This window comes from Plectropomus leopardus, chromosome 16 (genome assembly GCF_026936395.1).
Source record: "Plectropomus leopardus strain MGB_pleo_1.0 chromosome 16, ASM2693639v1, whole genome shotgun sequence".
NCBI lineage: Eukaryota > Metazoa > Chordata > Actinopteri > Perciformes > Serranidae > Plectropomus > Plectropomus leopardus.
In genome coordinates, this window is record NC_142191.1 from 1,556,384 (window position 1) to 1,583,930 (window position 27,547).

The 27,547-nt window shown below is 40.7% G+C and overlaps 2 protein-coding genes and 1 long non-coding RNA gene across 5 annotated transcripts in view; all 3 read left to right on the plus strand.

The window, feature by feature from the left end:
- LOC121964231 (alpha-1-antitrypsin homolog) lies at positions 1-2,958 on the plus strand. Its single transcript, XM_088089608.1, has 4 exons — positions 1-658; positions 847-1,117; positions 2,156-2,303; positions 2,521-2,958. The coding sequence occupies exons 1-4, from the start codon at positions 10-12 to the stop codon at positions 2,710-2,712; spliced, it is 1,260 nt and encodes a 419-aa protein (XP_087945734.1). The 5' UTR covers positions 1-9; the 3' UTR covers positions 2,713-2,958.
- A 727-nt stretch (positions 2,959-3,685) lies between these two features.
- On the plus strand, positions 3,686-7,145 carry LOC121937867 (alpha-1-antitrypsin homolog). Of its 3 annotated transcripts, none has more exons than XM_088089609.1 (5): positions 3,752-3,775; positions 4,111-4,756; positions 4,955-5,225; positions 6,425-6,572; positions 6,791-7,145. In XM_088089609.1, exons 1-5 carry the CDS (start codon positions 3,773-3,775, stop codon positions 6,980-6,982), a joined length of 1,260 nt encoding a protein of 419 aa, XP_087945735.1. In that variant the 5' UTR covers positions 3,752-3,772; the 3' UTR covers positions 6,983-7,145. The 3 variants fall into 3 exon arrangements, with proteins under 3 accessions (XP_087945737.1, XP_087945735.1, XP_087945736.1); XM_088089610.1 differs by lacking the exon at positions 3,752-3,775 and adding an exon at positions 3,906-3,930; XM_088089611.1 differs by lacking the exon at positions 6,425-6,572 and having other exon boundaries at positions 3,686-3,775; positions 6,791-7,000.
- Positions 7,146-18,687: 11,542 nt separating this feature from the next.
- The window catches only part of LOC148186786 (uncharacterized), a 107,746-nt gene continuing 98,886 nt past the window's right edge, over positions 18,688-27,547 (plus strand). Inside the window, exon 1 of the long non-coding RNA XR_015779249.1 lies at positions 18,688-19,274. This is a non-coding gene — a long non-coding RNA (uncharacterized LOC148186786). The remainder of the gene's footprint in view (positions 19,275-27,547) is intronic.

Sequence of the window (27,547 nt, forward strand, 5' to 3'; positions counted from 1 at the left end):
GCTGTAAAGATGCGTGGGATCTCTGTTAGTTGTGCACTCGCAGCACTGCTGCTGGCTGCAGTCTGGGCAGACCACGAACAAGACCACCACCAAGACCACCACCAAGACCACCACCACGGCTCTGATCACAGCCACGAGGGACGAATATGCTACCACAGTCCGACGTATCCCAATTCCGCCGACTTTGCCTTTGCTCTCTACAAAAGCCTGAACGCCAACGCTGCTGCTGGAAAGAACATCTTCTTCTCACCGCTGGGCATCTCCACCGCCCTGTCCATGCTGTCCACAGGGGCCGCTGCCGAAACCCACCGCCAGCTGTTCTCCACCTTGGGCTACAGCGCCTTGAACCAGACTCAGGTCAACGAAGCGTACGAGCATCTCCTCTACAAGTTGGGACACGGCCCGAGGGATCAGCAGCTGGATGTGGGTAACGCCGTGGCCCTGCGCTCCGGCTTCAGTCCTCTGGAGACGTTCCTGAACGACGTCAGGCGTCACTACTCTGGTGAAGTCTTCAGCGTGGATCTAACCAAACCTGCAGAGGCTGCAGATGAGATCAACGCATTCATTGCTAATAAAACCCAGGACAAGATCAAAGACATGGTGAAGGACCTGGACGCTGAAATGGTCATGGTGCTGATCAACTACGTCTACTTTAATGGTAAGAGACAAGTCCAAGTCCATGTCTCGTTGAGTGGTTTACCAGCAGGCAAAGACACAAACTCACCACATGAACATGATGTAAACATGAAGTATGATGATTGTTGAGCATATTTTAACATTGAAGAACAAATAATGATTTGTGCTGACATGTAACCGTCATCTTCTCATCTCCACTGTCTTGTACAGCTGAGTGGAAAGCACTCTTCAACCCTGAGAGAACAAACAAGGCGGACTTCCACGTGGACGCAACCACGAAAGTTCAGGTGGACATGATGACGAAAACAAGTTACTACGACACCTACTGGGACAGCGACAACCACACCACCGTCATCATGCTGCACTACAAGGGCAGCACGTCCATGATGATCGTCCTGCCTGATGAAGGCAAGATGCAGGAGGTGGAGAGCTCCATCAACAAGGACCACATCAGGCACTGGAGAAACTCAGTCAGTTTGAAGTAAGAGGAAAGTTTTGTAGTTTTTTATTTCCATCATCTGATGATTTAGAAAATTTTGAGTGGATTATGTATTTAATTTATGTGAAACAACAAGCAATGTCTCCACGATGAGCACAGTTTAATTTGAAGGTTCTGTCAGTAACTCTCACAAAATTCTTGTTATTGCATTTCCGTCCGTGGCCACGATGTGAACTACAGTTAGTAGTTTGTGCTCGCACTGCGTAGCCATGAGCGAGTACCTGGCCATTACTCCAAAATGGTGATTTACCCCCATCATGTTCGTAGCTGGCGGGAAAGTAAATTAAAGTTCAACTAAAGTTACTATCTGCAGTGTTTCCATATCTGATTTGGACCATTGGCTCCATGAAAAGTAGCTCGAAGTTTGCAAATTACTTTGACAGCTAAAATTTCAAAGCAACCAAGAGTTGATCAAGCCCCGAAGAGCCTCATCAGGCTCTCTTCTTCCTTAGACTTATACTGGGAAAGAGACATTTGGTGGTTTTATTATGTATTTTTTGCACATTTGAATCCTGGTCACCGATTGCTTTAGTTGTTTGGGAGATGAGTGCAACGCCACTCCGGCAGTGTTTTGTGAACTATGAAACTTAATCCCACTTTCCATCAATGTGACGGTGAGTAGATTATGACTGAATTTTCATTTTTGGGTGAACTATCTCTTGAATAATATCGTCACAGTTTTTTGACTGTGTTATGGTGGCTGTTGGTGGTAACGGACTCCATTTCTCAGCTAATGTTAGCTTGCGTTGCACACTGATAGCACGATAGCAGAGCTGAAGACACTTGGAAAAATGTATAATGTTCACATCCTTTGATTTTCCCAGAAAATTCACCCTGCATCCTTTATACACGAGTCAGTCCACAGGTTGTTTCTGGCAACTAAGAAAGTTGGGAAGGTCTCAGATTTTAAGTTACTAACCTGTTCACCTATCAATAATAAAAACGATTATCGTAGGAACTTACAGACAGTACCTTTCGTTGGACAAGCTGTAAGTTAACTGTATATTCTGTGTTTCTTAGCTACGTGGATCTCTTCCTGCCAAAGTTTTCCATCTCTGCTGACGCTCCTCTGGAAAACACTCTCAAAGAAATGGGCATAACCGACGCTTTTGAGAACAACGCTGATTTCTCTGGCATTTCAGAGGAAGTCAAGGTCAAAGTTTCAAAGGTAGGTAGAGACAAGCATTTCTTCTGAGGTTTGTTTTGAGAATTTAAGATCTCATTAACAACGTGAATATGTCAACGCCACACCATGAGCTGTAGTTCAGGAACAACTGCAGAAGAGAAAAACAGAGGATGCTGAAAAAGACTCGAGCTTTTTCCTCGACCGGATCTGTGTTTTAAACTATCTCAAACTCTGACTGCCTCCTTATTTCCCGCCACAGGTGTCTCAGAAAGCCATGCTGAGTGTGACTGAGAGGGGAACAGAGGCAGTGGCCGTCACAATTGCTGAGTTTATACTGACTGTGTTGCCAACAACAGTCCGAATCGACAGACCCTTCTTAGTCTTCATCCTGGAGAAGTCCACGAACAACATCGTCTTCATGGGCAAGATCAACAACCCCACAGCCATGTAGAGGTGAAAATGAAGAAATGACAATCATGGCAATAAATGTTCATTGCAGCATTTATTAGAAGTGATTGGAGTGTTTCTTTGTCATTTTACTTTGAAAAGATAATAAAAGGAAGTTCCTCGACAATAGAGAAAACGTGATTTCACACTTTCCAGCTGTCGTACACAGCACGCTTAATAAAAGCGTTGGTGTATGTAATGCATTTGTTGTGCAAAATGAAGTGAAATAAAGTGTCGTCATGAAAAAAAAGGTGCTTTATGTATTATTTTAATCTGTCATTGTTTCTGTCGAAAGGAATCATATTCACAAGTTGCCATTCGATTCAAAATGCCAATTAAAACTTTTTACAGAAAGCAAGTGACACTTTTACTGAAAACAAACAAGATTAGTTGTTTCATTGAAGGTAATGAATGTTACTGCTGTATATGCCAGTTACTAACACGGCGGGTTATTTTCTGAGTGCCAGTGGCTAAGGACGGACGTCCCAGGTGCCCCATTTAAACTCAAGATGGCTCAGAGCTCGGCGTGGTATTTAATTGCTTTAAAAAGTCATCACGAACAGAAACTAAACCGAAATACTTGGGAGATGATGATTATTCAGTGTCCGTCACTTCAGTCGGACTCCCCTTCTGTTGGTTCCTGTGTTCAAACTGAGCTCCTGAGCCCCTCTTTACAACACGGGAGGTCACGTTCACAGAGTCTTTAAGGTTGAGCTCTCTAATTAATTCCCCCTGCGATGTCGTGAGTACCACTAGAGGGGACGTTGATATTGGCTCTTCTTGTGAACACGGTAAACATAACCCCAGGTGAAGGCAAAACCGGTCTGTCCCAATCCGTCACTTCCAGTCATGAATAATGTTACTCAATAAATCAAAAAAACAGATGACAAACAACAGAAATGTTGAAACTGTTTGTGGTCGTTACAACACATATAATATCATCGATTTAGCTCTAAGGACAGAAAAGGCAGAACCTTGTTAATTTTTAATAGATGTGTCATCTGACTCTTCGATCTACTGAATATAACGATGAACTTTCTGCCAAACTGCACCAGAGGACACTGATGGTAAGCTTTGGACCTCCGCTGAAATCTGCTGAATGTTTTATATGAATTATGAAGATTTTAAACTGATTTTAAACTTTTCAGATATGACGATTAAACATTTGTAACAGAAGTATGAAGCTATTGAGATTAGATCTTTAGTTTTTTCTAGTCCAAAGGTATTCAGTTTTTGGTTTTTGTCAACTTTAGTCTTTTTATTCATTGTGTTATATAGAATGGTGTAAAGTTTTTATCATTAAATTCTGATTTTGTTGTTTTGCTCGGTTTTATTCTGATTTCTGAGGTTCTCCATTGTCTGATAGTACAGAGGACTGAAGTTTTCTTTTTCATGTGTGCAGGCTGTAAAGATGCGTGGGATCTCTGTTAGTTGTGCACTCGCAGCACTGCTGCTGGCTGCAGTCTGGGCAGACCACGAACAAGACCACCACCAAGACCACCACCACGGCTCTGATCACAGCCACGAGGGACGAATATGCTACCACAGTCCGACGTATCCCAATTCCGCCGACTTTGCCTTTGCTCTCTACAAAAGCCTGAACGCCAACGCTGCTGCTGGAAAGAACATCTTCTTCTCACCGCTGGGCATCTCCACCGCCCTGTCCATGCTGTCCACAGGGGCCGCTGCCGAAACCCACCGCCAGCTGTTCTCCACCTTGGGCTACAGCGCCTTGAACCAGACTCAGGTCAACGAAGCGTACGAGCATCTCCTCTACAAGTTGGGACACGGCCCGAGGGATCAGCAGCTGGATGTGGGTAACGCCGTGGCCCTGCGCTCCGGCTTCAGTCCTCTGGAGACGTTCCTGAATGACGTCAGGCGTCACTACTCTGGTGAAGTCTTCAGCGTGGATCTAACCAAACCTGCAGAGGCTGCAGATGAGATCAACGCATTCATTGCTAATAAAACCCAGGACAAGATCAAAGACATGGTGAAGGACCTGGACGCTGAAATGGTCATGGTGCTGATCAACTACGTCTACTTTAATGGTAAGAGACAAGTCCAAGTCCATGTCTCGTTGAGTGGTTTACCAGCAGGCAAAGACACAAACTCACCACATGAACATGATGTAAACATGAAGTATGATGATTGTTGAGCATATTTTAACATTGAAGAACAATAATATTTTTTGCTGAAATACTGTATCTACATCACTGTCATCATCTCCTCTCCACTTCCTCCTACAGGACAGTGGGAAGCACCCTTTGACCATGAAAGGACACACAAGGCGGACTTCCATGTGGACAAAACCACCAAAGTTCAGGTGGACATGATGAGCAGGACTAGTTACTACGACACCTTCTGGGACACTAACAACCACATCACCGTCATCACGCTGCCCTACAAGGGCAGCACGTCCATGATGATCGTCCTGCCTGATGAAGGCAAGATGCAGGAGGTGGAGAGCTCCATCAACAAGGACCACATCAGGCGCTGGAGAAACTCAGTCAGGAGTAGGTAAGAGGAAAGTATTGTAGTTTTTTTAATTGTCATCTTCTGGTAAATGATTTTAGGTGATCTTTGATGGTCTTAGATTGCCCAAATCTGCGTGTCTGCATCTTTGCGCTGACTTTGAATATAAACTTGCTGGTCTTTCTTTTGTACTGTGCTGGTGAGTCTGAAAGAGTCACTGTCCTCTTGTGGTGCTCGTAGTTTCTCTAAAATGAGATGAACAGTTGAATTGTGGGGAATCTAACCAAACTAAAAATGTACAGCATGTCCATATTAACAAGACATATTAACAAATAGCAGAGCAATGGCTCGCCCATTTTGTTCAAAAATCGTCAAATACGGCCACTTGATCCTGACACCAAAAGCCACCCTCTGCGGCTATATGATATGCTGCCAGGCAGCGACAGACGTGACCAGACGAACCGTTCATGGTGTTATTATGCGCCACCTGACAGCCAGACAGCCGCTGCAGAGACAGCACGACAGGCGGCAGCAGACACATGGAACCTGTTGGTGCTGTTGGACGGCGTCAGGATGAATCACTGCTGGTGACGACATCATATAAGGAGCATGAAGGTTTCTATACGGCCACGGGGAGGAGAGGTGGATGGATCCTACAAACCCAGGACTGTCATGCAGTAGTCTGGTGTTTGCTTCATGTCTGAATGTGATGTTTTTTTCCCTACATCGCCAAACCATCCATGCCTGCATGTGCTTTTGATGACATCCTGGTGTTGGTTGGTTGCCATGTGTTTCTTTTTCCTGAACATAACCACATACTGCATTATCCCACCATGACATCATGGTAGCAGCATCCCTGAACGCCATCAGCAGATGGATACCTAGAACATAATATGTCGACACAGGCGTTGATTTGGGATGAGAATGCGTCGCACAGCTCAAGCGAGTGGCCGACAAACTGATGGGCTTTATATCCAAAGAATGAACAGCTTCACAACATCTATGCCAACTTGATCTGATATCTAACTGAGACCGCTGTTAATTTGTCAACATGCTCAACCCGAATAGAGACTCTGTGTTTAATTGGGACTTTGCTTCTAACTGAATTAAATTAATTTGTTTTCCAGCAACATGAAAGATGTTTATCTTTACCTTACAGCTTATCTAAAAGGTGTTTTAGATAAGCTGTAACTCAGTTTTATATTTCGGTGATTGTGACACTAACAACTTTTTTTGTTTCTTAGTTTTGTAGATATCTTCCTGCCAAAGTTTTCCATCTCTGCTGTCGCTTCTCTGGAAAACACTCTCAAAGAAATGGGCATAACCAACGCTTTTGAGAACAACGCTGATTTCTCTGGCATTTCTGAGGAATTCAAGGTCAAAGTCTCAAAGGTACGAGACACGAAGGTTTCTTTTCAGGTTCATTTTGGGAATTTAAGTGCTCATGAATAACATGGGAATGCAGCAAATCTACAGCATGAGCAGTAGTTCAGAAACAACTAAGAAAAACTCCAGAGGAAGCTGAAAAAGTTCCCTACGCCTTTAAATTCCTCCTGAACGGTGTTTCAGTCTAAATCTAACTCCAGCTGCCTCATTTCTTTCCTCCACAGGCGTCACACAAGGCTGCGCTGAGTGTCACTGAGATGGGAACAGAGGCGGCAGCCGTCACCGTATTTGAGTTAATTCCTTTCTCGTTCCCACAAAGAGTCCAAATCGACAGACCCTTCTTGGTCTTCATCCTGGAGAGGTCCACTGAGAGCATCCTCTTCATGGGCAAGATCAACAACCCCACAGCCATGTAGAGGTGAGAATGAAGATCATCGTCATCGTCATCGTCATCAGAATCACTGACGGTCCGCTCATCATGCTGATGCTGTAGCCAGAAACCTGCTTGTTTGTGTGTTGGTTATGTTCTCAAAATGGAAGTGATTCTATAAAAATATTAAAGAACATTTGAAGAATTAATTATTAGTAAAAAATTATATGATGAACAAATCCATCGGTTTTCAAGCAAAAATTCAACATTTGATAGTTTTGTCTTTATTCATTTATTTATCATAAATTGCAGTTTAAATGGGTTTCAATGGCACAATTTTTGCAGTTGACAGTCTGAGTGTAACAATTTAGTTTCTACAGTGTATTTTAGAGGTATTGTAGGAGCTGAGCTGGAAATTCACTATATTACACTAAAATACACTATCTTGCAAAAGGAGTTTGCATGTTCTCCCGTGTCTGCGTGGGTTCTCTCCGGGTTCTCCGGCTTCCTCCCACAGTCCAAAGACATGCAGGTCAGGTTAATTGGTGACTCTTGCCCTCAGGTGTGACTGTGAGCATGTATGGTTGTCTGTCTGTATGTGTCAGCCCTGCGATAGTCTGGCGACCTGTCCAGGGTGACCCCGCCTCTTGCCCGATGACAGCTGGGATTGGCTCCATCCCCCCGCAACCCTTACGGACAATGAATGAAGGATGCAAGGTATGCTACGTATGCTATGTGCATGAACACAGCCATGCAGAAAATGAAAATGTAGAATGAAAAGCGCGTAAAATACACCAAATAGTCCCTAAGGGGTTAAACTTCCACATGTGCTGTATGTAGAGCAGCAGTGGACTCAAAGATGCAAACCTCGGTGCAGCTTCAGATCGAGATCAGAGCTGCTCAGCCCGCAGCAGCAGCTGTTTATGATTTCTAGGATTTTTTGTAAATTTCTAGGATTTTAGGACATATCTGGGATTTCAGGACATTTCTTGGATTTTAGGCTGTTTGTAGGATTTTTTGGAAACTTCTAATATTTTAGTACATTTAAGATTTTAGGTAATTTCTTGGATTTTAGGACAATTCTTAGAGTTTTGTTTCGCACATTTCGGGGATTTCTGGATGTTTACAGGATTTTTCGTGGTTTTTAGCACGTTTCCCAGATTTTACAATGTTTCTCAGATTTTAGGTCATTTCTTAGATTTAAGGATATTGTTTTAAATTTTAGCTCAGTTCTAGGATTTCAGGACATTTCTCAGATTTTAGTATATTTCTGGGATTTTAGGACGTTTCTTGGAATCTAGCACAATTTTAGGATTTAAGGAAATTTGGGGGATTTTAAGCATTTCTAGGACATTAGGGTCTTTGGTAGGACCTCTGGTGGGGGTGTGGGGGATCCTCCACTGGTACTTTTTTTGATCAACAAGCTCTAATTTGATGCAGTTTTATGTCTCTGACACCTTATGGAGACTAAAAGGACAAAAACATTTCCTGAACAGATTATACCGTATGGCTGGATTTAAGTGTTCTGTAGTTTGAAACGACATGCGAAATATTGTGAATGCGACCCGTCAAAGTTCATTTTTTAATGTGAAGTATCTCATGCAGTTTGATTGTGAAGCTAAAGTTAGTCTGCACCGTCGAATGCTCCCCTCAGTGTGGAAAACAAACTCAACATGACAACACGTTTCTGAGCCCCGGCACAGAGATGTGTTTATTAGTGTCGAGCTCCGTGACTCTCCCTCTTCCTCTCGTGAAAAGCTCTCAGATCTCCCTGCCTTGGTTTTCATACCTGCCTGCAGAAGATCAAATGCGTGCCGTGCACGCTAATTACGACATGATGTGACAGATTGTGAAGTGGGCATCTATAATACATGCGCCATCCAGCTGTGGGAGTACGAGTCCTACTTCCTGTTATTTTAGTCACCTGCTCTCAGGCGTCTTATTCTGTCGGGTGTGACGGGCGTCTCACTGCAGCGACACAGACAGACAGACAAAAGCAGGAAAAGATAGAAACAATGAACTGAAGAGATGATCGTTCATGTCATCACACATTAAACTCGTGTGACGTGTCAGATATTACTTTAAAAATTCGGTTTGTTCACATCATCTGCAGCAGCATGGTGCGCTTATATATGTTTTCTGAATTAAACTGAAAAAAGTTTTTTACTTGGGTTGTAAACTAAAGTTGTTTGGACACAGAAGCAGTTTGTTTAGTGGACATCAGGACGTCAGAGCGCTCACACGGCTAAAACTAATCTGAGAGCAGAACCTGTAACTTTACTGAACTCTTTGAAACCTGGCCTTGATTTCTCTCAAAAACATAACAAAACAAAAATATAGTACAAGAAAACTCATGAAAATAACTGTTTTTTTTTTTTTTCTTTTTCCAACATTTAGACACAGGCATATAAGCCTCTGTTATTACGGTGAGAAAAAAAGTCTGACCTCACTCAGCGGGATATTTTATTTTATTTTATTTTAGATTAACAATATCAGACACAAATTGTTTATTTTATTTAATTTCATTTTGAATCAACAATATCAGACATAAATTGTTTATTTTATTTTATCTTATTTTATTTTAGATAAACAATATCAGACATAAATTGATTATTTTAATTTATTTTATTTTAGATCAACAATATCAGACATAAATTGTTTATTTTATTTTATTTCACAGCAGAGCATTTTAATATTCTCTCCATCATTTAGACACAGGCAGATGAGCATCTGTTAATACTAAGGGGGGCTAACGTCACACAGCAGGACACACACTCACACACAGACTGCAGTAGGTGGCACTGTTGCATTATGGGAGCAGAGCGGGGGTCCTTGCACCTTGCCATTGTTCACTTAGTAGCTCTACTCATTTGAGTTTGTAATTTAGACCAAAATGAAAGCGCAGCCGCTCCTGCGTTCGCTGCTCTACTTTACACATCAAAGTCAAATGAGCCGAATGCTGGAAGGTCACGGGAAGGCTCTCTGTCCTCTCATCTGTTATCATCTGTGTGCTGGCTGCACCGCACTCCAGCCAGGAAAACACATTAAAGGGGGAATCTTCCCAAAAAAGAGAGCGGCATTTCATTCTGTTCGCTCAACTTGGACAGCATAAACAGGCGCGAAAAAACCAAGAGCCAAAGCTTTAATCTCTCTCTGTGGAGCGGGAGAAAAAACACGGGCTTCTATCACAGATTAACACCTCATTTATTTTTGCAATAACAGTGAGCTGCACAAATCTGGAGCTCCCAGATCATAGCCGGGATAGTTTAAAATTCTGTTTTAGGGTGTCGTTCTCATTAAGAGGCTCCCCAGTGGCTCCTCATTACACAAGTGTCAATGTCAAAATCCACCGAGTACACGAGTGGCTCAGACCTGACATAACGTGCGGGCATCACCTCGTTAAATGTGCATCAAAGCCGACAGACGAAGAGGCAGGAGCTCTCTGAGAGACGGAGGCCGCCGCTGCACCAAAGACAAACAGTTAAGAGGCTGATCAAGTTTGTTATTTAAGGCTGTGGTGCCAGCAAGCACACAGACGTACACCTCTTTTTCTGTTGGTGAGCAGGGCCGTTTTTAGGATTTGAGGGTGATGGGGGCTCTGCTCAAACCTCTGAGGGGGGGGTGGTCCTCGGTTTTTGATGAACGAGCTTTAGTCTGATGCTTTTTTATGCACTCTGCAACCTTACATACCCTGAAAACTTGAAAAACAACCCTTCAATTATGAATTTTAATGAAACATGTATTAGAAGTTGTTAGTAATTAGCATCTAGTAGAAGCAGAATAATTTATAACTTCTATCATTAAACATTCACTAACTAGAATCAGAAAAATAGTCTGCATTTTTGTTAAAAGTGGAAGAATATAAATATAAATAGTCAAATACAGACAGGAGTTCAGTTTTTTAATTTTTAAAAAAGTTTTTAATCATTATTAGGGCCTGTTCATTATTAATGAGAGGGGAGGGGTGGTTTCTTTAAAAAAAAAAAGAATTATTTTTTTGCTGATTTTTATCCTTTGAATTTTAGGCTAATGTTTAAAAGCTTTTTGTTATTTCCTTTTTCTTTTGAATTTTTTTCTCTCTTTTTTTTAATATTTGTGTGTTTTTTTTTTAAAAGACACTTTAACACTTTAAAGAATGTTTTTGTTTGAAAATTTTGGCAATTTTATTTGCTTAAAAACTTTTTGGAGGTATTTGTTTTTTCTTTAAAGTTTTTTTTCCCTTGAAATTTTTGGTGTTTTTTTGAAAACTTTTGGTGATTAATTTTTTCATCAAAACCTTTCGAGTTTTTCCATTTATTTATTTATTTTTAAATTGGTGATATTTTTTCTTTCTTTCTTCAAAAAAAGAAAAACAAATAAAAAACACCAAAATTACACCACTTATTTTAGTCAGAAACTGTAAAAACAGAAACTTTTATTGTATTTTCAAACTTCCGATTGTCCTTGAACACATCGTGTGGGACAAACACTCAACAATGTTAGCAGTTTTGGGGAGGGTAAAAATATTATGCAAATTCAGGGCTGAAGCCTCAGGCGGCCCGGCCTGATGGCGCCACCTGTGGCAGGAAACGGATAAACTCACAAAAATGTTTTTGTGCACGTTTGATTGTGATGTTTTATTATTGTAACTCGTGCTGACAGTCAAAAGCATGTCACAAACACACACACACACACACACACACACACACACTGTTAGCATGTGTGGAGCCATCCTGAGTGGCAGAGTGTTTGTTGTTGGACGCCATGACCCTCAGATCTGAGCGTGTCTTTGCTGTTGACAAACAGGATTAGACGGAGCGCGTGTTAGTGGAGAACCTGCTGCGCTGCAGGACCGACTGCGTCTGTATCTCAGCCGCACTGTATCACAAAGGGTCGGCGTGAGGCAGCAGCTGCGCTTCATTATTATTATTATTCCCCCGTCAGCTCGCAGCACCCGACTGAATCACGCGGCTCTCACCGGCGTCTTGATGCTGTTTTTGTTTTGTGTCTTTACACCTGCAGCTCTGAGGAGTGTGTCTGCTCCATCACTTCTAATGCACGCTGAAACTGCTGCTGGCCCTCTAGGGACACACACACACACACACACACACACACACACACACACACACACACACACACAAACTCACACACACACACACACACACACACACACACACACACACACACACACACACACACACACACACACACACACACACACACACACACACACACACACACACACACACACACACACACACACACACACACACACACACACACACACACACAAACTCACACACACACGTACACACACACACACACACACACACACAAACTCACACACACACACACACATGTACACACACACACACACAAACTCACACAAACTCACACACACACACACACACACACACACACACACACACACACACACACACACACACACACACACACACACACACACACACACACACACACACACACACACACACACACACACACACACACACACACACACACACACACACACACACACACACACACACACACACACACACACAAACTCACACACACACACACACACACACACACACACACACACACACACACACACACACACACACACACACACACACACACACACACACACACACACACACACACACACACACACACACACACACACACACATGTACACACACACACACACACACACAAACTCACACACACACACACACACACACACACACACACACACACACACACACACACACACACACACACACACACACACAAACTCACACACACACACACACACACACACACACACACACACACACGTATAGCACTCCACCACCTATGACCTGTGTGATGGGATCAGTAAAGATTTACAGGATCATAACAGATACACTGGAGGTGTCGACAAACAAACCTTCCCTCCCCGGAGTGAGGCCGTGTCGTCCTGTTGTCATGTTGTTGTGTCGTTGTGTCGTCCTGTTGTCATGTTGTCTTGTCTTGTTGTCCTGTTGTCGTGTTGTCCTGTTGTCGTGTTGTCCTGTTGTCGTGTTGTCGTGTTGTCGTGTCGTTGTGTCCTGTTGTCCTGTTGTCATGTTGTCTTGTCGTGTTGTCCTGTTGTCCTGTTGTCGTGTTGTCCTGTTGTCCTGTTGTCCTGTTGTCGTGTTGTCCTGTTGTCGTGTTGTCCTGTTGTCCTGTTGTCGTGTTGTCGTGTTGTCCTGTTGTCGTGTTGTCCTGTTGTCCTGTTGTCGTGTTGTCCTGTTGTCCTGTTGTCCTGTTGTCCTGTTGTCCTGTTGTCGTGTTGTCGTGTTGTCCTGTTGTCGTGTTGTCGTGTCGTTGTGTCGTCCTGTTGTCATGTTGTCTTGTCGTGTTGTCCTGTTGTCCTGTTGTCCTGTTGTCCTGTTGTCGTGTTGTCCTGTTGTCCTGTTGTCGTGTTGTCCTGTTGTCCTGTTGTCGTGTTGTCGTGTTGTTGTGTGACTGTGGAGTCGAGGCCTTCCTGCTGAATTATTTGGTTCTTTCAAATATTTATATCCAAATATTTCTTTATGCTCTGAAGTTGTTTCTAACCTTATAAATGACATATGGACGTGAATATTAATGCAAATGTGTTTTGGTTATTATGATTCAGATGCTTTTTTTCTCTGTTGTGAACCGAACTTTTTCCTCCAGATTGCATTAATTCATGTTATTCGTGAATTAATGGTGCAGTCTGGAGCCAAAACTTTGGTGAGATGATGCTCGACTTTCCTTGAGCGAACATTAAAATGGTAATTAATGGTAAAGTAACGAGGAGGGGCGATGAAGTATTTCCTCGTAACAACACAGTGTGATGCATCGCTTCACCGGAGGAAACATGTAAAAACAGTAACTCACGTGTGTGTAACAGGTCGTGATTGATAGCTGGCGATGTGTCATTTCACACCGGGTTTAGAGTTAAATATGCAGACAGAAGTCATCTTTAGAGATCTATTGTACGTAAGTGAATCAGCGTCAACAGACAGGATATTTTAGTTTGTTTTAACCCTTTGAGACCTGGGTCTGCATCACTTCGCTTGTGCTGCGTTCATTCGCCTTTCACAACCTTTAAAACATGAACACATTTATTTGCTTTATTTAAGAAAAGGGGGGTTTTAAAAATGAAATCAGCAACTTGACATGAAATGTATCGAAAACTGAAAAAAAAAAAAAAATCAGTAAAAGGTGACAAAAAGGACCTGAAAATCTACTAAAAAAAGAGAGAAATCAATGGAAAATCATCAAATAACGAAGGGCAAATGTCAAGAAACCTATATTTATAATAATAGTAATAAAAAATACTAATAATTATTATTATTTATATATTATTATCATTAATAATAATAACAATAATAATTAAAGCTGCAGGCAGCAATGAAAGGGCCCTCACACCCCCACGTATGTCAGGGTACTGGTGGGACTCCAGACTTGGTGACATGTGACATGTTGACGTGTTGACTTGTTGACGTGTTGACGTGTTGACTTGTTGACGTGTTGACGTGTTGACGTGTTGACTTGTTGACTTGTTGACGTGTGGACTTGTTGACGTGTTGGCGTGTTGGACGTGTTGGACGTGTTGACGTGGTGACGTGTTGACTTGTTGACGTGTTGACGTGTTGACTTGTTGACGTGTTGACGTGTTGACGTGTTGACTTGTTGACGTGTTGACGTGTTGACTTGTTGACGTGTTGACGTGTTGACTTGTTGACGTGTTGACTTGTTGACGTGTTGACGTGTTGACGTGTTGACGTGTTGACTTGTTGACTTGTTGACTTGTTGACGTGTTGACGTGTTGACTTGTTGACGTGTTGACGTGTTGACGTGTTGACTTGTTGACTTGTTGACTTGTTGACGTGTTGATATGTTGATGTGTTGACATGTTGACTTGTTGACGTGTTGACGTGTTGACATGTTGACTTGTTGACGTGTTGACATGTTGATGTGTTGACGTGTTGACTTGTTGACTTGTTGATGTGTTGACGTGTTGACTTGTTGATGTGTTGACGTGTTGACTTGTTGACTTGTTGACGTGTTGATATGTTGATGTGTTGACATGTTGACTTGTTGACTTGTTGACGTGTTGATGTTTTGACACGTTGACGTGTTGACTTGTTGACTTGTTGACGTGTTGATATGTTGATGTGTTGACATGTTGACTTGTTGACGTGTTGACATGTTGACTTGTTGACGTGTTGACTTGTTGACGTGTTGACGTGTTGATGTGTTGACTTGTTGACGTGTGATGTGTTGACTTGTTGACTTGTTGACGTGTTGATATGTTGATGTGTTGACATGTTGACTTGTTGACGTGTGATGTGTAATCCTGTGGGACAAGATGGCAAAAGCACCAGGGGGAAAAACGCCAAAAATGACCACAAAATTCAAAATGGCCGACTTCCTGCTGGATTTGGGGGTGGGTCCAAAAGGCTTTTTGATTTCAAAATATTCTATGTAAATATAAACACCCGACCCAAAAATACAGACGAGCCGAAGGTCGCTAAGCAACCTGGACTTCTGTTCTGTTAGTCACTTTTTGAATGATTTTAGGAGATTATCTTCTAATCTGAGATACTGGATAATCAACATTAAAACAAAAAAGGCTTGAAATATTTCAGTTTACATGTAATGAATATGAAATATATGAACGTTTACCTTAAAAAATTAAATTAGGAGGACAAATGAAATTTTTCAGGCTTTAAACGTATTGATTTATTTACTTTTTGTTATAAATGCACTTGATGCTGGAGTCAGAGGAGGCTGCGGTCAGGTGACATCCACAGTCCTCTCCTGTCAACAGTCTGCCCTCTGCTGGCTGCCATGAGGCACCTACAGGTGACAGAAAGCATGAAAGCCTGCCCTCAGTCTGCACCTGCAAAACTGTGACGTTACCTGAGCACCGCTGTGTCCTGTGGCACCCTGAGGCACAAATTACCACAGAGATGTAAAAGACTGCTGCTGCTGCTGGTTTCGCCCTCGACACTCTGAATGTGAGCGCGTGCAGCTTTGACCCCGCAGAGTCTCTGCAACACCAGAAAAAGGCTCAGGTGTGCTTTGAGATTCAGCCGAAATGTAGATCAGACTGGATGGTGTCGTCACATCGCCTCAGGGACGAACTTCATCACCTTTTGTACACCTGAAAACCCAATCTGAATGTGTGTTTTTGAATAATGTGTCCAGCTGCAGCTGCCTCTTAACCCTCTGAAACCCGAAAAGACATCAGTTTTCTTGAGCTGTGTGCAGACGCTTTTCACGTGCATTTAAAACTTTGAAACTTGAGCATATTAGTTTAGTTTTCTTTTAGAAATATGTCTTTAAGCAAAAAAAGATAAGCAACTTGGCAAAAAATTAGGAAATTAGGAAGAGAATGACCCGGAAATTAGATTTTGAAAAGAGAAATAGAGAGTGACAGAAAAGTTATTAGAAGATAATAATTAAACATAATGAAAAACAACGTGCAGAAACATTTACATTTATATGTACTATTATTGTTATAATAATGATTTACAATTTTGTGTTTATATTTATTTATTATTTTGGCTTTTTTCAAAAACATTTCCTTTTTAAAAATATAATAATAATAATAATAATAATAATAATAATAATAATAATAATAACTATTATTATTATTGTTGTTATTTGTTTTATTTAAAAAATAGAGAGAGAGATTTCTTTATATTTTTCCTTTTGTTTTATAATTTTCCATTTAATTTCTCTCTATTTTTAGGCAAGTTTTATTATTACCACAACTAATAATAATAACAATTATACTATAATAATAATAATAATAATAAAATAATAATTATTATTATTATTATTGTTGTTATTTGTTTTATTTAAAAATAGAGAGAGAGAGATTTCTTTATATTTTTCCTTTTTGTTTTATAATTTTCCATTTAATTTCTCTCTATTTTTAGGCAAGTTTTTATTATTACTACAACTAATAATAATAACAATTATACTATAATAATAATAATAATAATAATAATAATAATAATAATAATAATAATAATAATAATAATTGTTATTATTATTATTAATAAAAACTTGCTGCTGCTACTGAGAGCGAGGCGGCAACATGATGAATACACAAAAGCATACACTTGTCCGCTTGGCTCGGCGTTGACCATAATTATGATGAATGTTTGAACTCATGAACTCAGCTAAGTTTGTGACGGAGGAGGAAACTCTGTCAGAGCTGGAGAGACGCAGAGAGACGCAGAGAGACGCAGAGAGACGCAGAGAGACGCAGAGAGACGCAGAGAGACGCAGAGAGAGAGACGCAGAGACGCAGAGAGAGAGACGCAGAGAGACGCAGAGAGACGCAGAGAGAGAGAGAGAGAGAGACGCAGAGAGACGCAAAGAGGCGCAGAGAGGCGCAGAGAGACGCAGAGAGAGAGACGCAGAGAGAGAGACGCAGAGAGACGCAGAGAGACGCAGAGAGACGCAGAGAGAGAGAGGGAGAGACGCAGAGAGAGACGAGAGAGACGTAGAGGCGAGAGAGGCGCAGAGAGACGCAGAGAGACGCAGAGAGACGCAGAGAGACGCAGAGAGAGAGACGCAGAGAGACGTAGAGAGACGCAGAGAGACGCAGAGAGAGAGACGCAGAGAGACGCAAAGAGACGCAGAGAGACGCAGAGAGACGCAGAGAGACGCAGAGAGACGTAGAGAGATGCAGAGAGACGCAGAGAGACGCAGAGAGAGAGACGCAGAGAGACGTAGAGAGACGCAGAGAGACGCAGAGAGAGACGTAGAGAGACACAGAGAGACGCAGAGAGACGCAGAACTAAATGTTTGATTTATGAGGAAATGTATTTACTGTGTTAAAATAAAAAGAGGGTCAGATGATGATGAATAAAGTGCAGAATTGTCAAAAACAACTTTTTTGGCAGAAAAAGTTTAAAACCAAACATACAAGTTCCCCCTTTCCACAAGTTTGGATGAAAGATCTGAGGCTCGGTGGCACCAACAAGGATTCAATTTAATCTGAGATTAACTGAACTTAATCTGAAACTAAAGTCCAAACAGTGTTTAGTAAAATTATCTTTAAAATGACTGAATCCAGATTTTTAAGCAGAGCTCTGTTGCACCATAAGAATGTATGGGAATGTAAATGTAAGTTTATTTTTTTAAACAGAATATTTTCTTTTTCATTGAAATTTTATTTAAAAATTACATTACATTATGTTTTCAAATATTCTTTGTTCTTTCATTCAGAAATGGTGTTTACTTGATAATAATTTTTTGTAATTAACAGCAAAGTTTGTGGGAATTCAATATTTTCTCTCCTTTGATTTTGATTTGATTTATTTTGAATATGTTAAAAAGAAAATAGAGGAATGATTATAAAACAGGCAGAAAGACAAAAAATGATATCTACAGATAATTAAAAACACAAAGCAAAAGAAACGGTCAAACACACGATGAAAAAGGACTGAGAAGTAAAAACTTATGTAGTCCCACCCCTTTTCTATAAATCACTCAATTTTAATTTATCAGCTTCATAATTAATGTGAACATGTACTCTAATCAACTGAACAGATATGCACACGCCCAAAATCAAATCGTTTTTTTATGATTATTTATAGAAGAAGATTAACTAGGACATAAATAAATGTATACATAAATAAACAGTAACCCTTGTGAACAGCTGGTGATTTTCAAACCTCCTCTTCATCTGTGCACAAATTTGTCAAAAAATCCCCGTCAGCGAGCACTTGTTTGTTAGGAGGAGAACTCCTGCACAGGTGTGGCCTGTTTGCTGATTAGACGGCACGGCGAGTTCACAGGTGTGCCTCGAGGTCGAGGACGCTCTAAACTCCTTTTTGTTTGGTTCTCTGAACTGTGGATTTCACCTGATGCAGAATGCAAATCTGCACTTTGTGAAAAAACAAAAACACTTCGCCCAAATGCCAAACGTTTGCACACTCGTGACAGTCAGGACAGCAAACTGCAGTCAGGTGACGATCAGCTTCTCTGACGTTTTCAGACTGTCTGTGCAGAAAGTTTTTGGTTGTGAAACCAACTTTGGATCAATTAAAGACGCCGGATGTGGAGACATACATGAACGTCTCCTTCTGCACCATGATACAGCTGAAGGGTGTAGTTTGGCAGAGAGAAAATAGTTCCTACATGAAACTGATCACAACAACCTGTGTGGATTTTCTCGAGTGACCGGATCGTGATTTCTGGTAAAAGACATTTCTGCTGAGTTTTTCAAATGGATTTTTTTTGGCACTTTGAGCACCAAAAACCGAGTATCGTCCAGTTCCATCATACCGGAGAGAAAGCAGACGTCTCCATCACCGCAGTGATAAACAGCATCACAGGTAAGAGGAACATTATTCATCTGTGATTTTGGGAGAACTGTCTCTTTAAAGGTCGAAGGTTTGGGAGATTTAATGACATCTGGTGGTGAGGATGTAGATTGCAGCAGGAAAATCTACAGAGGTCTCTCTGTCCTCTCTAAAACTAACAGACCAGCCAACTGATTTAACCCTTTAGACCCTGCGTCAACATCAGTTTTGTTGTGTGACTTTCAGATGTCTTTTACAAGCATTTTAACCTCTGGAATCTAATAAAATTGGTTTCTAATGAAAACAAGGGGGAAAAGCAACGAGCTACTTGGCAAGAACTGCCCGGCAAATAAAAAACAAATAAATGAAAAAAAAAAGGTGACAGGAAAATGACTTGAACATTAGCTGTTGGGAGGTTATCAGACATTATCAAAAAATAGGGAAACTGTTCAGAAACTGTATTTATAATGTGCAGCGGTGGCTTCACGGGGCCTCGGATGTGGTGGGGCGGCCGCCATGGCGTCCTTGTTAAAGAGCTCTTGGCGGTTTATGTGTCCGCCGGCACGGTGAGCCGTGGCCCTGGGATTTATAACGCCTCATTACCGAGCCGTCATAAAACCCTCGTGTTTATAAATGTTAATGCGTGTGATTTATATTTAAATGTCATCTATATGTCGCAGTTGAAAGGTGTGTTAATGAGGGGGGGTGTTGGGGGGCTGACGACAGGCGGAGATGTCAGATGAGAGGAACACAGCGAGGAAATGAAAAATGAATTTTCCTAACGACGACTTTCACTCCTCCGTCTCATTGTTCCTCACTCTCTTCCTGGCAATTTGTCATGACAGCTGCTTGTCCCATGTGGCATATCTGCAATCAATTAATTATGGATATCTCTCCTTTAGCCACAGTCAGAACTGACACTTTCTTTTGTGCCAGTTTGTGGGCGCCGCTGATGATCCCTTGTTATGGTGATTAATAATTTGATGTACAGAACAGTGTGTGTGTGTGTGTGTGTGTGTGTGTGTGTGTGTGTGTGTGTGTGTGTGTGTGTGTGCCACTTCATCTCTCAGATACGCTGATGATATCTGTCTGTGGAGGAGATAAAAAAACGTGGGGAGAGTCCCTCCCTCTGCTCCTCTCCTCAGGAGGTGACACACTTCCACATCAAAGCTGAATTGTAGCTTATTAGTGTGGCAGAGTGAGACCGGTGGTACGGTTCAAACGCTCCTGCTCACTTTCAATTACACTTTTTGGAGATGGATTCATATTTATATCAGGGAGAAATGTGATCATCAAAGCAAACAAAGCAGCGAGCGCTCCCCACCTCCTCCTCCTCCTCCTCCTTTTTCCTCCTCTTTCAGACGAGAGTTCCCAATTTGAGCCAAACGATCAAGTTTCATCACACACAAATGAATTCGTATCCACTTACTGGATAAATCTGATCGCTCTTGTCGCTCTGCGTGAACAGGAACCTGGTTTTAATGACGAGGTCTGTGAAAGTTTGGGTCAGGTGGACCTGAACAGGTAATGTGCTCCAGATCTCTGGCAACAGATGTCATTTCAACAAAGATCTGACCTTCTGGGTTTGCTGCCTCTTTTGCTTTTTTTTACTTTCTTCCAAAATCTGGCCTGACCGACAGGAATTGCATTCTGGATTTTGGCTCTGAATCACACGGCTCTGATTGATCTGCGGCGCTGCCCTCTGCCACATCTCGCTCTTTGTATCTCCCATCCAAAATTTAAATTTGGGCAGCAGAGCAGAGGCCGGGTTGAGCTCAGGCGAGGAAGCAGCGACCGCGGCTTCAAATATGCCTCTCTGTGAGGCTATACTCTGCAGGATCTTACAACAAAAAAGGCTCCTAGAGAAGTAATCCCTCTCAGTCATCACTTCTGACCCTCTCTCAGTGTGCGTTTCTCTGCCCTTTGCCGTTTCTATAATTATGACTCCACGCCAGCGACCGCCGAGGCTGCGGGCATCAAGTTTTCATCCATCAATCTGTACAGAGCTGGGAGTTATGGCTTTAAAATAATATTGCGATATTTTAAGGCCATATCATGATACACAATATATATCTCCATATTTTCAAATGTCCTTTAAATTAATGTTAACTTCTAAAATACAAAAATAGTGAATAAACTGCAGTTACACTAGTTAAATAAAGTAGCGACTGTTATATAATAAAGCAGAATACACTACTGTTATAGTAACATTTCATAAATTATAAGAAAATAAAATAAAGTAATCTTATAGTAAAGTTAAATATTTTTGTAATTAAATAAATCAAAGCCATATTAATATTATATTAATATTAAATTTATTTATTTATTTATGTATTATTATTTATTTATTTATGTATTATTATCATAATCATAATCATAATCATCATCATAATTATTATTATTATTATTATCATTATTATTATTATTATTATTATTATTATTATTATTATTATTATTATTATTATCATTATTATCATTATCATTATTATTATTATTATTATTATCATCATCATCATCATCATCATCATAGAGGCTACCAGCGTTTATTCTACTGCAGGAGGCCAATAACACAGAGCGATAGATACAGGATTCGGCCAATCACAGTGCAGTTTGCTCCAGATGACGTCTGGCATACGTAAGCGGATACAAAGCGTCAGATCGTCTTCCGATTGGACGACAAGACCAAAACAAACCTCTGACCGCACCAAAGGAACTATGGAAAACCAATATGGCGTTTAGCATCGATGCTAATGTACTTCTATCACCGAAATATGATTAAAATATGGACGGAAGACACCTGATATCGGATCTATCATCACGGATTTATCGAACAACGTCCCGGAAAAAGACCCGGTTTCCAGGGCCGAACAGAGGGGCTTCTAAAAGAGCGACGATGCCCCGGAGACATCCCCGGGAACGGCGCACCGGGAGCTTTCACCGCCCAAAAAAGTAAGACGATTTCGGACACTTTACATGAAGTGCTCATCAGGTTTGGATGGAGGTGAGACAGGAGCAGCTCGAGTTTAACCCTTTACCTCTGCGGTGCGCGTCTAAAAACAGCGTTTTATCAGGTGGCGTGTGTTTGCATGTACGCGCGTTAACACAGAAACACAAAACATTCATTTCACCATCTTTCACACACGTTTCCTCTGATTTCATTAAAAATCTCAGTCAGTGTTGAGTCTGTGAAGTTCAGACAGACTGCAGATGAGCTGGCTCAGGTCAGGAATGACAAAATGAGAGCGAGAGAGTTTTTACATGACACAGACAGAAATATTCCGCTTTTAGTCTGAACTGATCTCGTAAACAGCGTGCGTCTTTGGGATATTCAGAGAGAGAACTTTTTCTCAATGAAGCATTTTCAAATTAAGACATGAGATATGTAGATATTCAGCTTTTGACTCAGCATTCTTTGGCACTTAATAAGCGATTTTCCATTTCATTGTTGTGCACAAGTGATATCGAAATGTTGATAAAACAACTGCCAGATGACTGCAATAACATCCCTGTAACCATGGCGATTTCCAATCCAAGGCCACGTAGGCGTGTTATGGAGCAATGTCGGAAAGGCAAGCCCCTTATACTGTATGTGGGAGCGACCACGTATGAGGGATTTCTGGGAGATGTAGTCCCCGATTTCACAGAGAAATTGTGGATTCAAAACTTCCTGATGATCCGCTCAACTTTCTCAGTTATGTGATGCAATAACAGCTGCTGTAGCTCCCGCTGCATCATGAGGGAGCCAGTTCCTACTGACAAGCTCATAGACACAGCATCATGTGACCTAGAAAAGACTAAACAGTGTAAAATATTGCTTTTTGGAATCGCCTGAAATACTGCTTAATGCAAGCATAAAAACATTTTTTGAGTTTTTTAAAAAAAATTGGCTCGTCTCCAATTGACTCCAATTGAATTATTTTATATTCGCAATTTCAATTTGTGCAATTTGAGGGTTAATGAAAACCCGCCTGACATCAAACATGACACAAGAAACAGAGAAAGGCATATGTGTCTGCTGCTGCTGTGTACACTGCTCTGGTCCACTGGCGATGGGAAAGAGGTCTATCATGAGTTATTAGTGATTTTACCAGTTTTTAAAAAATGCGTATGCATGGTACTTTTGGTGGAAAAGTGGTATAAGACTAGGCTTGAGTTTGGTTTTGTGCAAACCAAATAAAGTCAGTTCTTCACTTTCTGCAAATATCTTTATTGAGAGTTACTCAGGAACACTTTAGATATTAATTAATTAGTAGTTAGGAGCCAGTTCCTCCCGACAAGCACACAGCTACAGCATCATGCAGAAGTTTTTCCATTGCAATTTTCGAATTGCCTGAAATACCATCTCATGTGAGTGTAACATTTTTTTGTGATAAGTGTTTTTTTTTTCTTTTTTAATGTTTCCAGTTTTATGTATTCTCAAGTTCAGTTTGCGGGTTGCACCTTCTTATGTTTACTTTAAATTCATGATTTAATAGGCTAACTGAAGCCTGACTGTTTGATGAATGATTTTTCACCTATTTGTCCAGCGTTGGCCAGTTTACATCCTTATGTGTCAGTTATTTATTATTATTATTATTTTTGCTGCTGTATGATGAACCTCAGCAGAGTTTCTGTTTATCCCCCTGATGAAGACGCCCCGCGCGTCGCTGTTGTTTTGGCTCTGCAAGGTGTCTGTTTTGGCATCTTTGTGTGTTCAGGCGATAACGCGGCGCTGCCTGCTGGCCTGGTTTTTCAGTGTGTGAATGGACCCAAAATCCTTGTGTCAGCACACAGAGCCACCTCCAGCCTCCAGAGGGGCTCTTCGTGTGATTGCCCCCGGCGTTATTTTGTTCCGTTTGATGCAAAACCTTTGTCACCTGACGGCAGCTTGCAACTCTACTCCTTTTGTGGAATATCTTGATTCGAACGGGGGAGGCAGATTTAGCTGGAACACACATGCATGTCTTTTGTGGAACTGGATTATTTTGGAGAAGCTGAAATTTTTTGTGAAGTGGTAAATCATGAATAAAAGATGAGGCTGGAGTTTTGCTATCGCAGTGCGGTGCTGGGGCTGAATAACAAAAAGCTGGATCGCTTCAAATTTCTACAAATGCCATTCACATCACATCCCACCGCATTTTACAAAAGCACAACTTACTGTTGGCCTGTGTTTATATTGTTCAGATCCCCCCCAAAAAACCTTAAAATCCACCAGCCAGTACAATGGGGCCGATCTATACCATGAAAAGCAAACTTTCCACCGCTCCCTGCTGTTGTCATAGCAACCGCGACCAGTGGTACACCAGTCTGCTCTGTGGAAGGAGAGCGAAACAGACCCAAAACCCAAACAATTCACCATCAGGATGATTAAAAACTACGAACAAAGGCCCTCTTTTCCCCAGAACATCCCCAAATCGTAACATGCAGCCGAAAAGCACAACCAGAGAGTCATCCTAAACATAATGCGTCATCAGAGGGCGCGTGCGGGAGAATATTTCCTGGATAATTGAGCTGGTGTGATGGCGGGCAGTGTCATCATCAAGGGAGAGAAAGGCGAAGGGCTCCGGAGGAGAACAACCAGAGAGGCTTAACAAGCTCTCACCGGCTCCTCACAGCGCGTGATTAAACCCGGTTGTCGGAGCACGCAGCTCCTCTGAACCTTTCAGGGAAACACGAGAGCAGCACGCCGTCACCGAGCAGCACTTCTCTAAACTCTGGGGCACTCTGGTCATTTCCAGACTGTCAGTGTACTCTGACAGCGCTCTCACAAAAGCATGACGATTATGTATATGGTGTTAAAATTGCAGTTTTCTTGTTGATTGCCATTTACACCAGCTCAAAAACACAAATTTGGCTCATAAGTTGATTCTAGATGTGCTCTCGACTGAATTCAGGGGTAAAAAAATGGGATGTCGGGGCTGGTATGAGCTTGCCATCTGCTATCTCAGGACGTTCTCTTGCAAAGATTTATGCGAAACGTATGCATGTTTTCAAAAAGTCGATAAAACACGATTGCGAGATGACTGCGTTTCCACTGAGCGATTTTATGCTACTAAAGAAAGTTTAAAAAAAAAAACAAAACCTGAAGATAAGTGACAAAAATGAAAAATGTAGTTTTACAAAATAACAAAAAATGAGTGACAGAAATGAAAAAGAAAGAAAAACAACACGAAAATCACCTGAAGATTTGTGACAAAATTGCAAAAGAAAGAAGAAAAACAAGAAAATTACCTGAAAATTAGTGACAAAAATGAAAAAGATATTCTTAAAAAAAAAACAAGAAAATTACCTGAATATTAATGACAAAAATCAAAAGAATAGTGTAAAAAAAACAACCAGAAAAATACCTGAAAATTTGAGACAAAAATCAAAGAAAGACTTAAAAAAAAAGACAATTACCTGAAAATTAGTGAAAAAAAATGAAAAAGTTGGTTTAAAAAACAATAAATAAATTACCTGACAATTAGTAACAAAAATGAAAAATATTTTCTTTTAAAAACAACAAGAAAATTACCTGAATATTAATGACAAAAATCAAATGGATAGTGTAAAAAAACAACCAGAAAAATACCTGAAAATTTGTGACAAAAATTAAAAAGGAAATTAAAAAAACCCAAGGGAATGGGCAGGGAAAAGTGCTTAAAAATTACAGTATTTTGGTAAAATAATTTAAAATATGTTAAAATGATATTTATAAATATTGTTTTTCCCTATAGCTTTTAAAAAACGCTCAGGATTCAAAGTGTTAACTTGGTGGTTTACATTCTTATTGGATGATGAGATTTTAGTTTGACTTATCATTTTTGTTCTGTGACGGCGTGGCCTCGCTGTGCAGTTTATGAGCTTCTTGATGAGTTTTTCTCTTGTTGTTTTTGCTTCCTGCTGCAGTCTGAATCTGGCGGCTGTGATCTGAGTTTACATTTTCTTGACTGAAAAAGATCAATTTTATAACAACGACGTTTGATTAAACGTGCTTCTTCTGCTGTACGTTCTCAGCCTACACAGAGTGGTGTGTGCCAAAGAGAAACTACTGTTGGTTATTAAAATGAGAGACAGCTGGTGTGTGACAAAGAAAAATGAATGACAATAAAATAGAAAGCAAACAAGAAAACAAGAATGGAGACAGCACATGTCAGAGGACCGATTGTTTGTGGAGACAAAGCAAATATATCCATCTTTGAATCCACGAGAAGAACAATAATCACGAGGCGGCGAATATGACATTCAAGGGAAGTTTTTTGCTTTACTTTATCTGCTCCTCTGGAAAAAAAGGAGATAATTTTGTGAAATCAGAAGTTTTATTTGCTGCACATTTGGCGTTTTAGAAACTTTATGTTTGTTAACCCTTTAACATTTCACAAACTCGTCTGGTTTTGTGCACAAAATGTGCTTTTCAAAATCTGTCTGTAGAAAATCTGTTATTTTCTACTTTCATTGCATTAATTTTTACCCTCTAAATGCCAAATTTAGTCATAATGCCACTATAAAAATTAATTATTTTATCATCACAGCCTGGGACATGATAATAATTGGGAGTGATTTTTATTCATTATTATTTTTTGTGCAGTCAAATACTCATACCGCTCTGCACACAAAATGCTCTTTTCAAAATTAGGGTATAAAAAATATTATACATTAATTTGATTTTTCTATTTTCATTGAGTGTATGTTTTCTAACCAACATCAGATCTAATCATAAATATCAATTATTCATGCATTGGCTGATTTTTAACCCTAACAGGTTTTGGTCATGATGCCCCTATGTTTGTAGATGGAAAAAAACATTTTTTGTTATGACATATAAAGTACTATGATATTATTGTTTTTGATATTAAAGTCTGGGATATGTCAGTGTGTGAGTGTAGCTGCTGACAGTCTGGGATATGTCAGTGTGTGAGTGTAGCTGCTGACAGTCTGGGATATGTCAGTGATCAGCAGCTACATTGACTGTGACAGGTCACCTAGTGGAAACAGCATGTATTTCCTCCATATGCCAAATATGGTCAAAATGACCTCATCAGGTGGAAAATAGTCAAAATGACAAATTCAGAGTCAAAAGCCCAGAATGACACCCAGAAATAATACAAGTCCTGTTTTTCTGCTCTGATGGCTGTGGGATCAAAAATGTCAGTTTGAATGGGTTTCAATGGAGCATTTTTGGACCTGAACAGTCTGAATGTAACTATTTAGTTTCCACAGTGTATTTTAGACTTATTGTAGGAGCTGAGCTGCAAATTCACTGATTACACTCAAATACACAATCTGGACTACATTTAGGACACATGCATGAACACAGACAAAAATGATCAAAAAAATGAAGAATGACA

Excerpts from the sequence above, each read along its gene's own strand:
- LOC121964231 (XM_088089608.1), top strand. The coding sequence starts at position 10 with ATGCGTGGGATCTCTGTTAGTTGTGCACTCGCAGCACTGCTGCTGGCT. Across the intron at positions 659-846 it reads CAACTACGTCTACTTTAATG|CTGAGTGGAAAGCACTCTTC; the intron begins GTAAGAGACAAG and ends TGTCTTGTACAG. Across the intron at positions 1,118-2,155 it reads AGAAACTCAGTCAGTTTGAA|CTACGTGGATCTCTTCCTGC; the intron begins GTAAGAGGAAAG and ends TGTGTTTCTTAG.
- LOC121937867 (XM_088089609.1), top strand. Across the intron at positions 4,757-4,954 it reads CAACTACGTCTACTTTAATG|GACAGTGGGAAGCACCCTTT; the intron begins GTAAGAGACAAG and ends TTCCTCCTACAG. Across the intron at positions 6,573-6,790 it reads TCAAGGTCAAAGTCTCAAAG|GCGTCACACAAGGCTGCGCT; the intron begins GTACGAGACACG and ends TTTCCTCCACAG.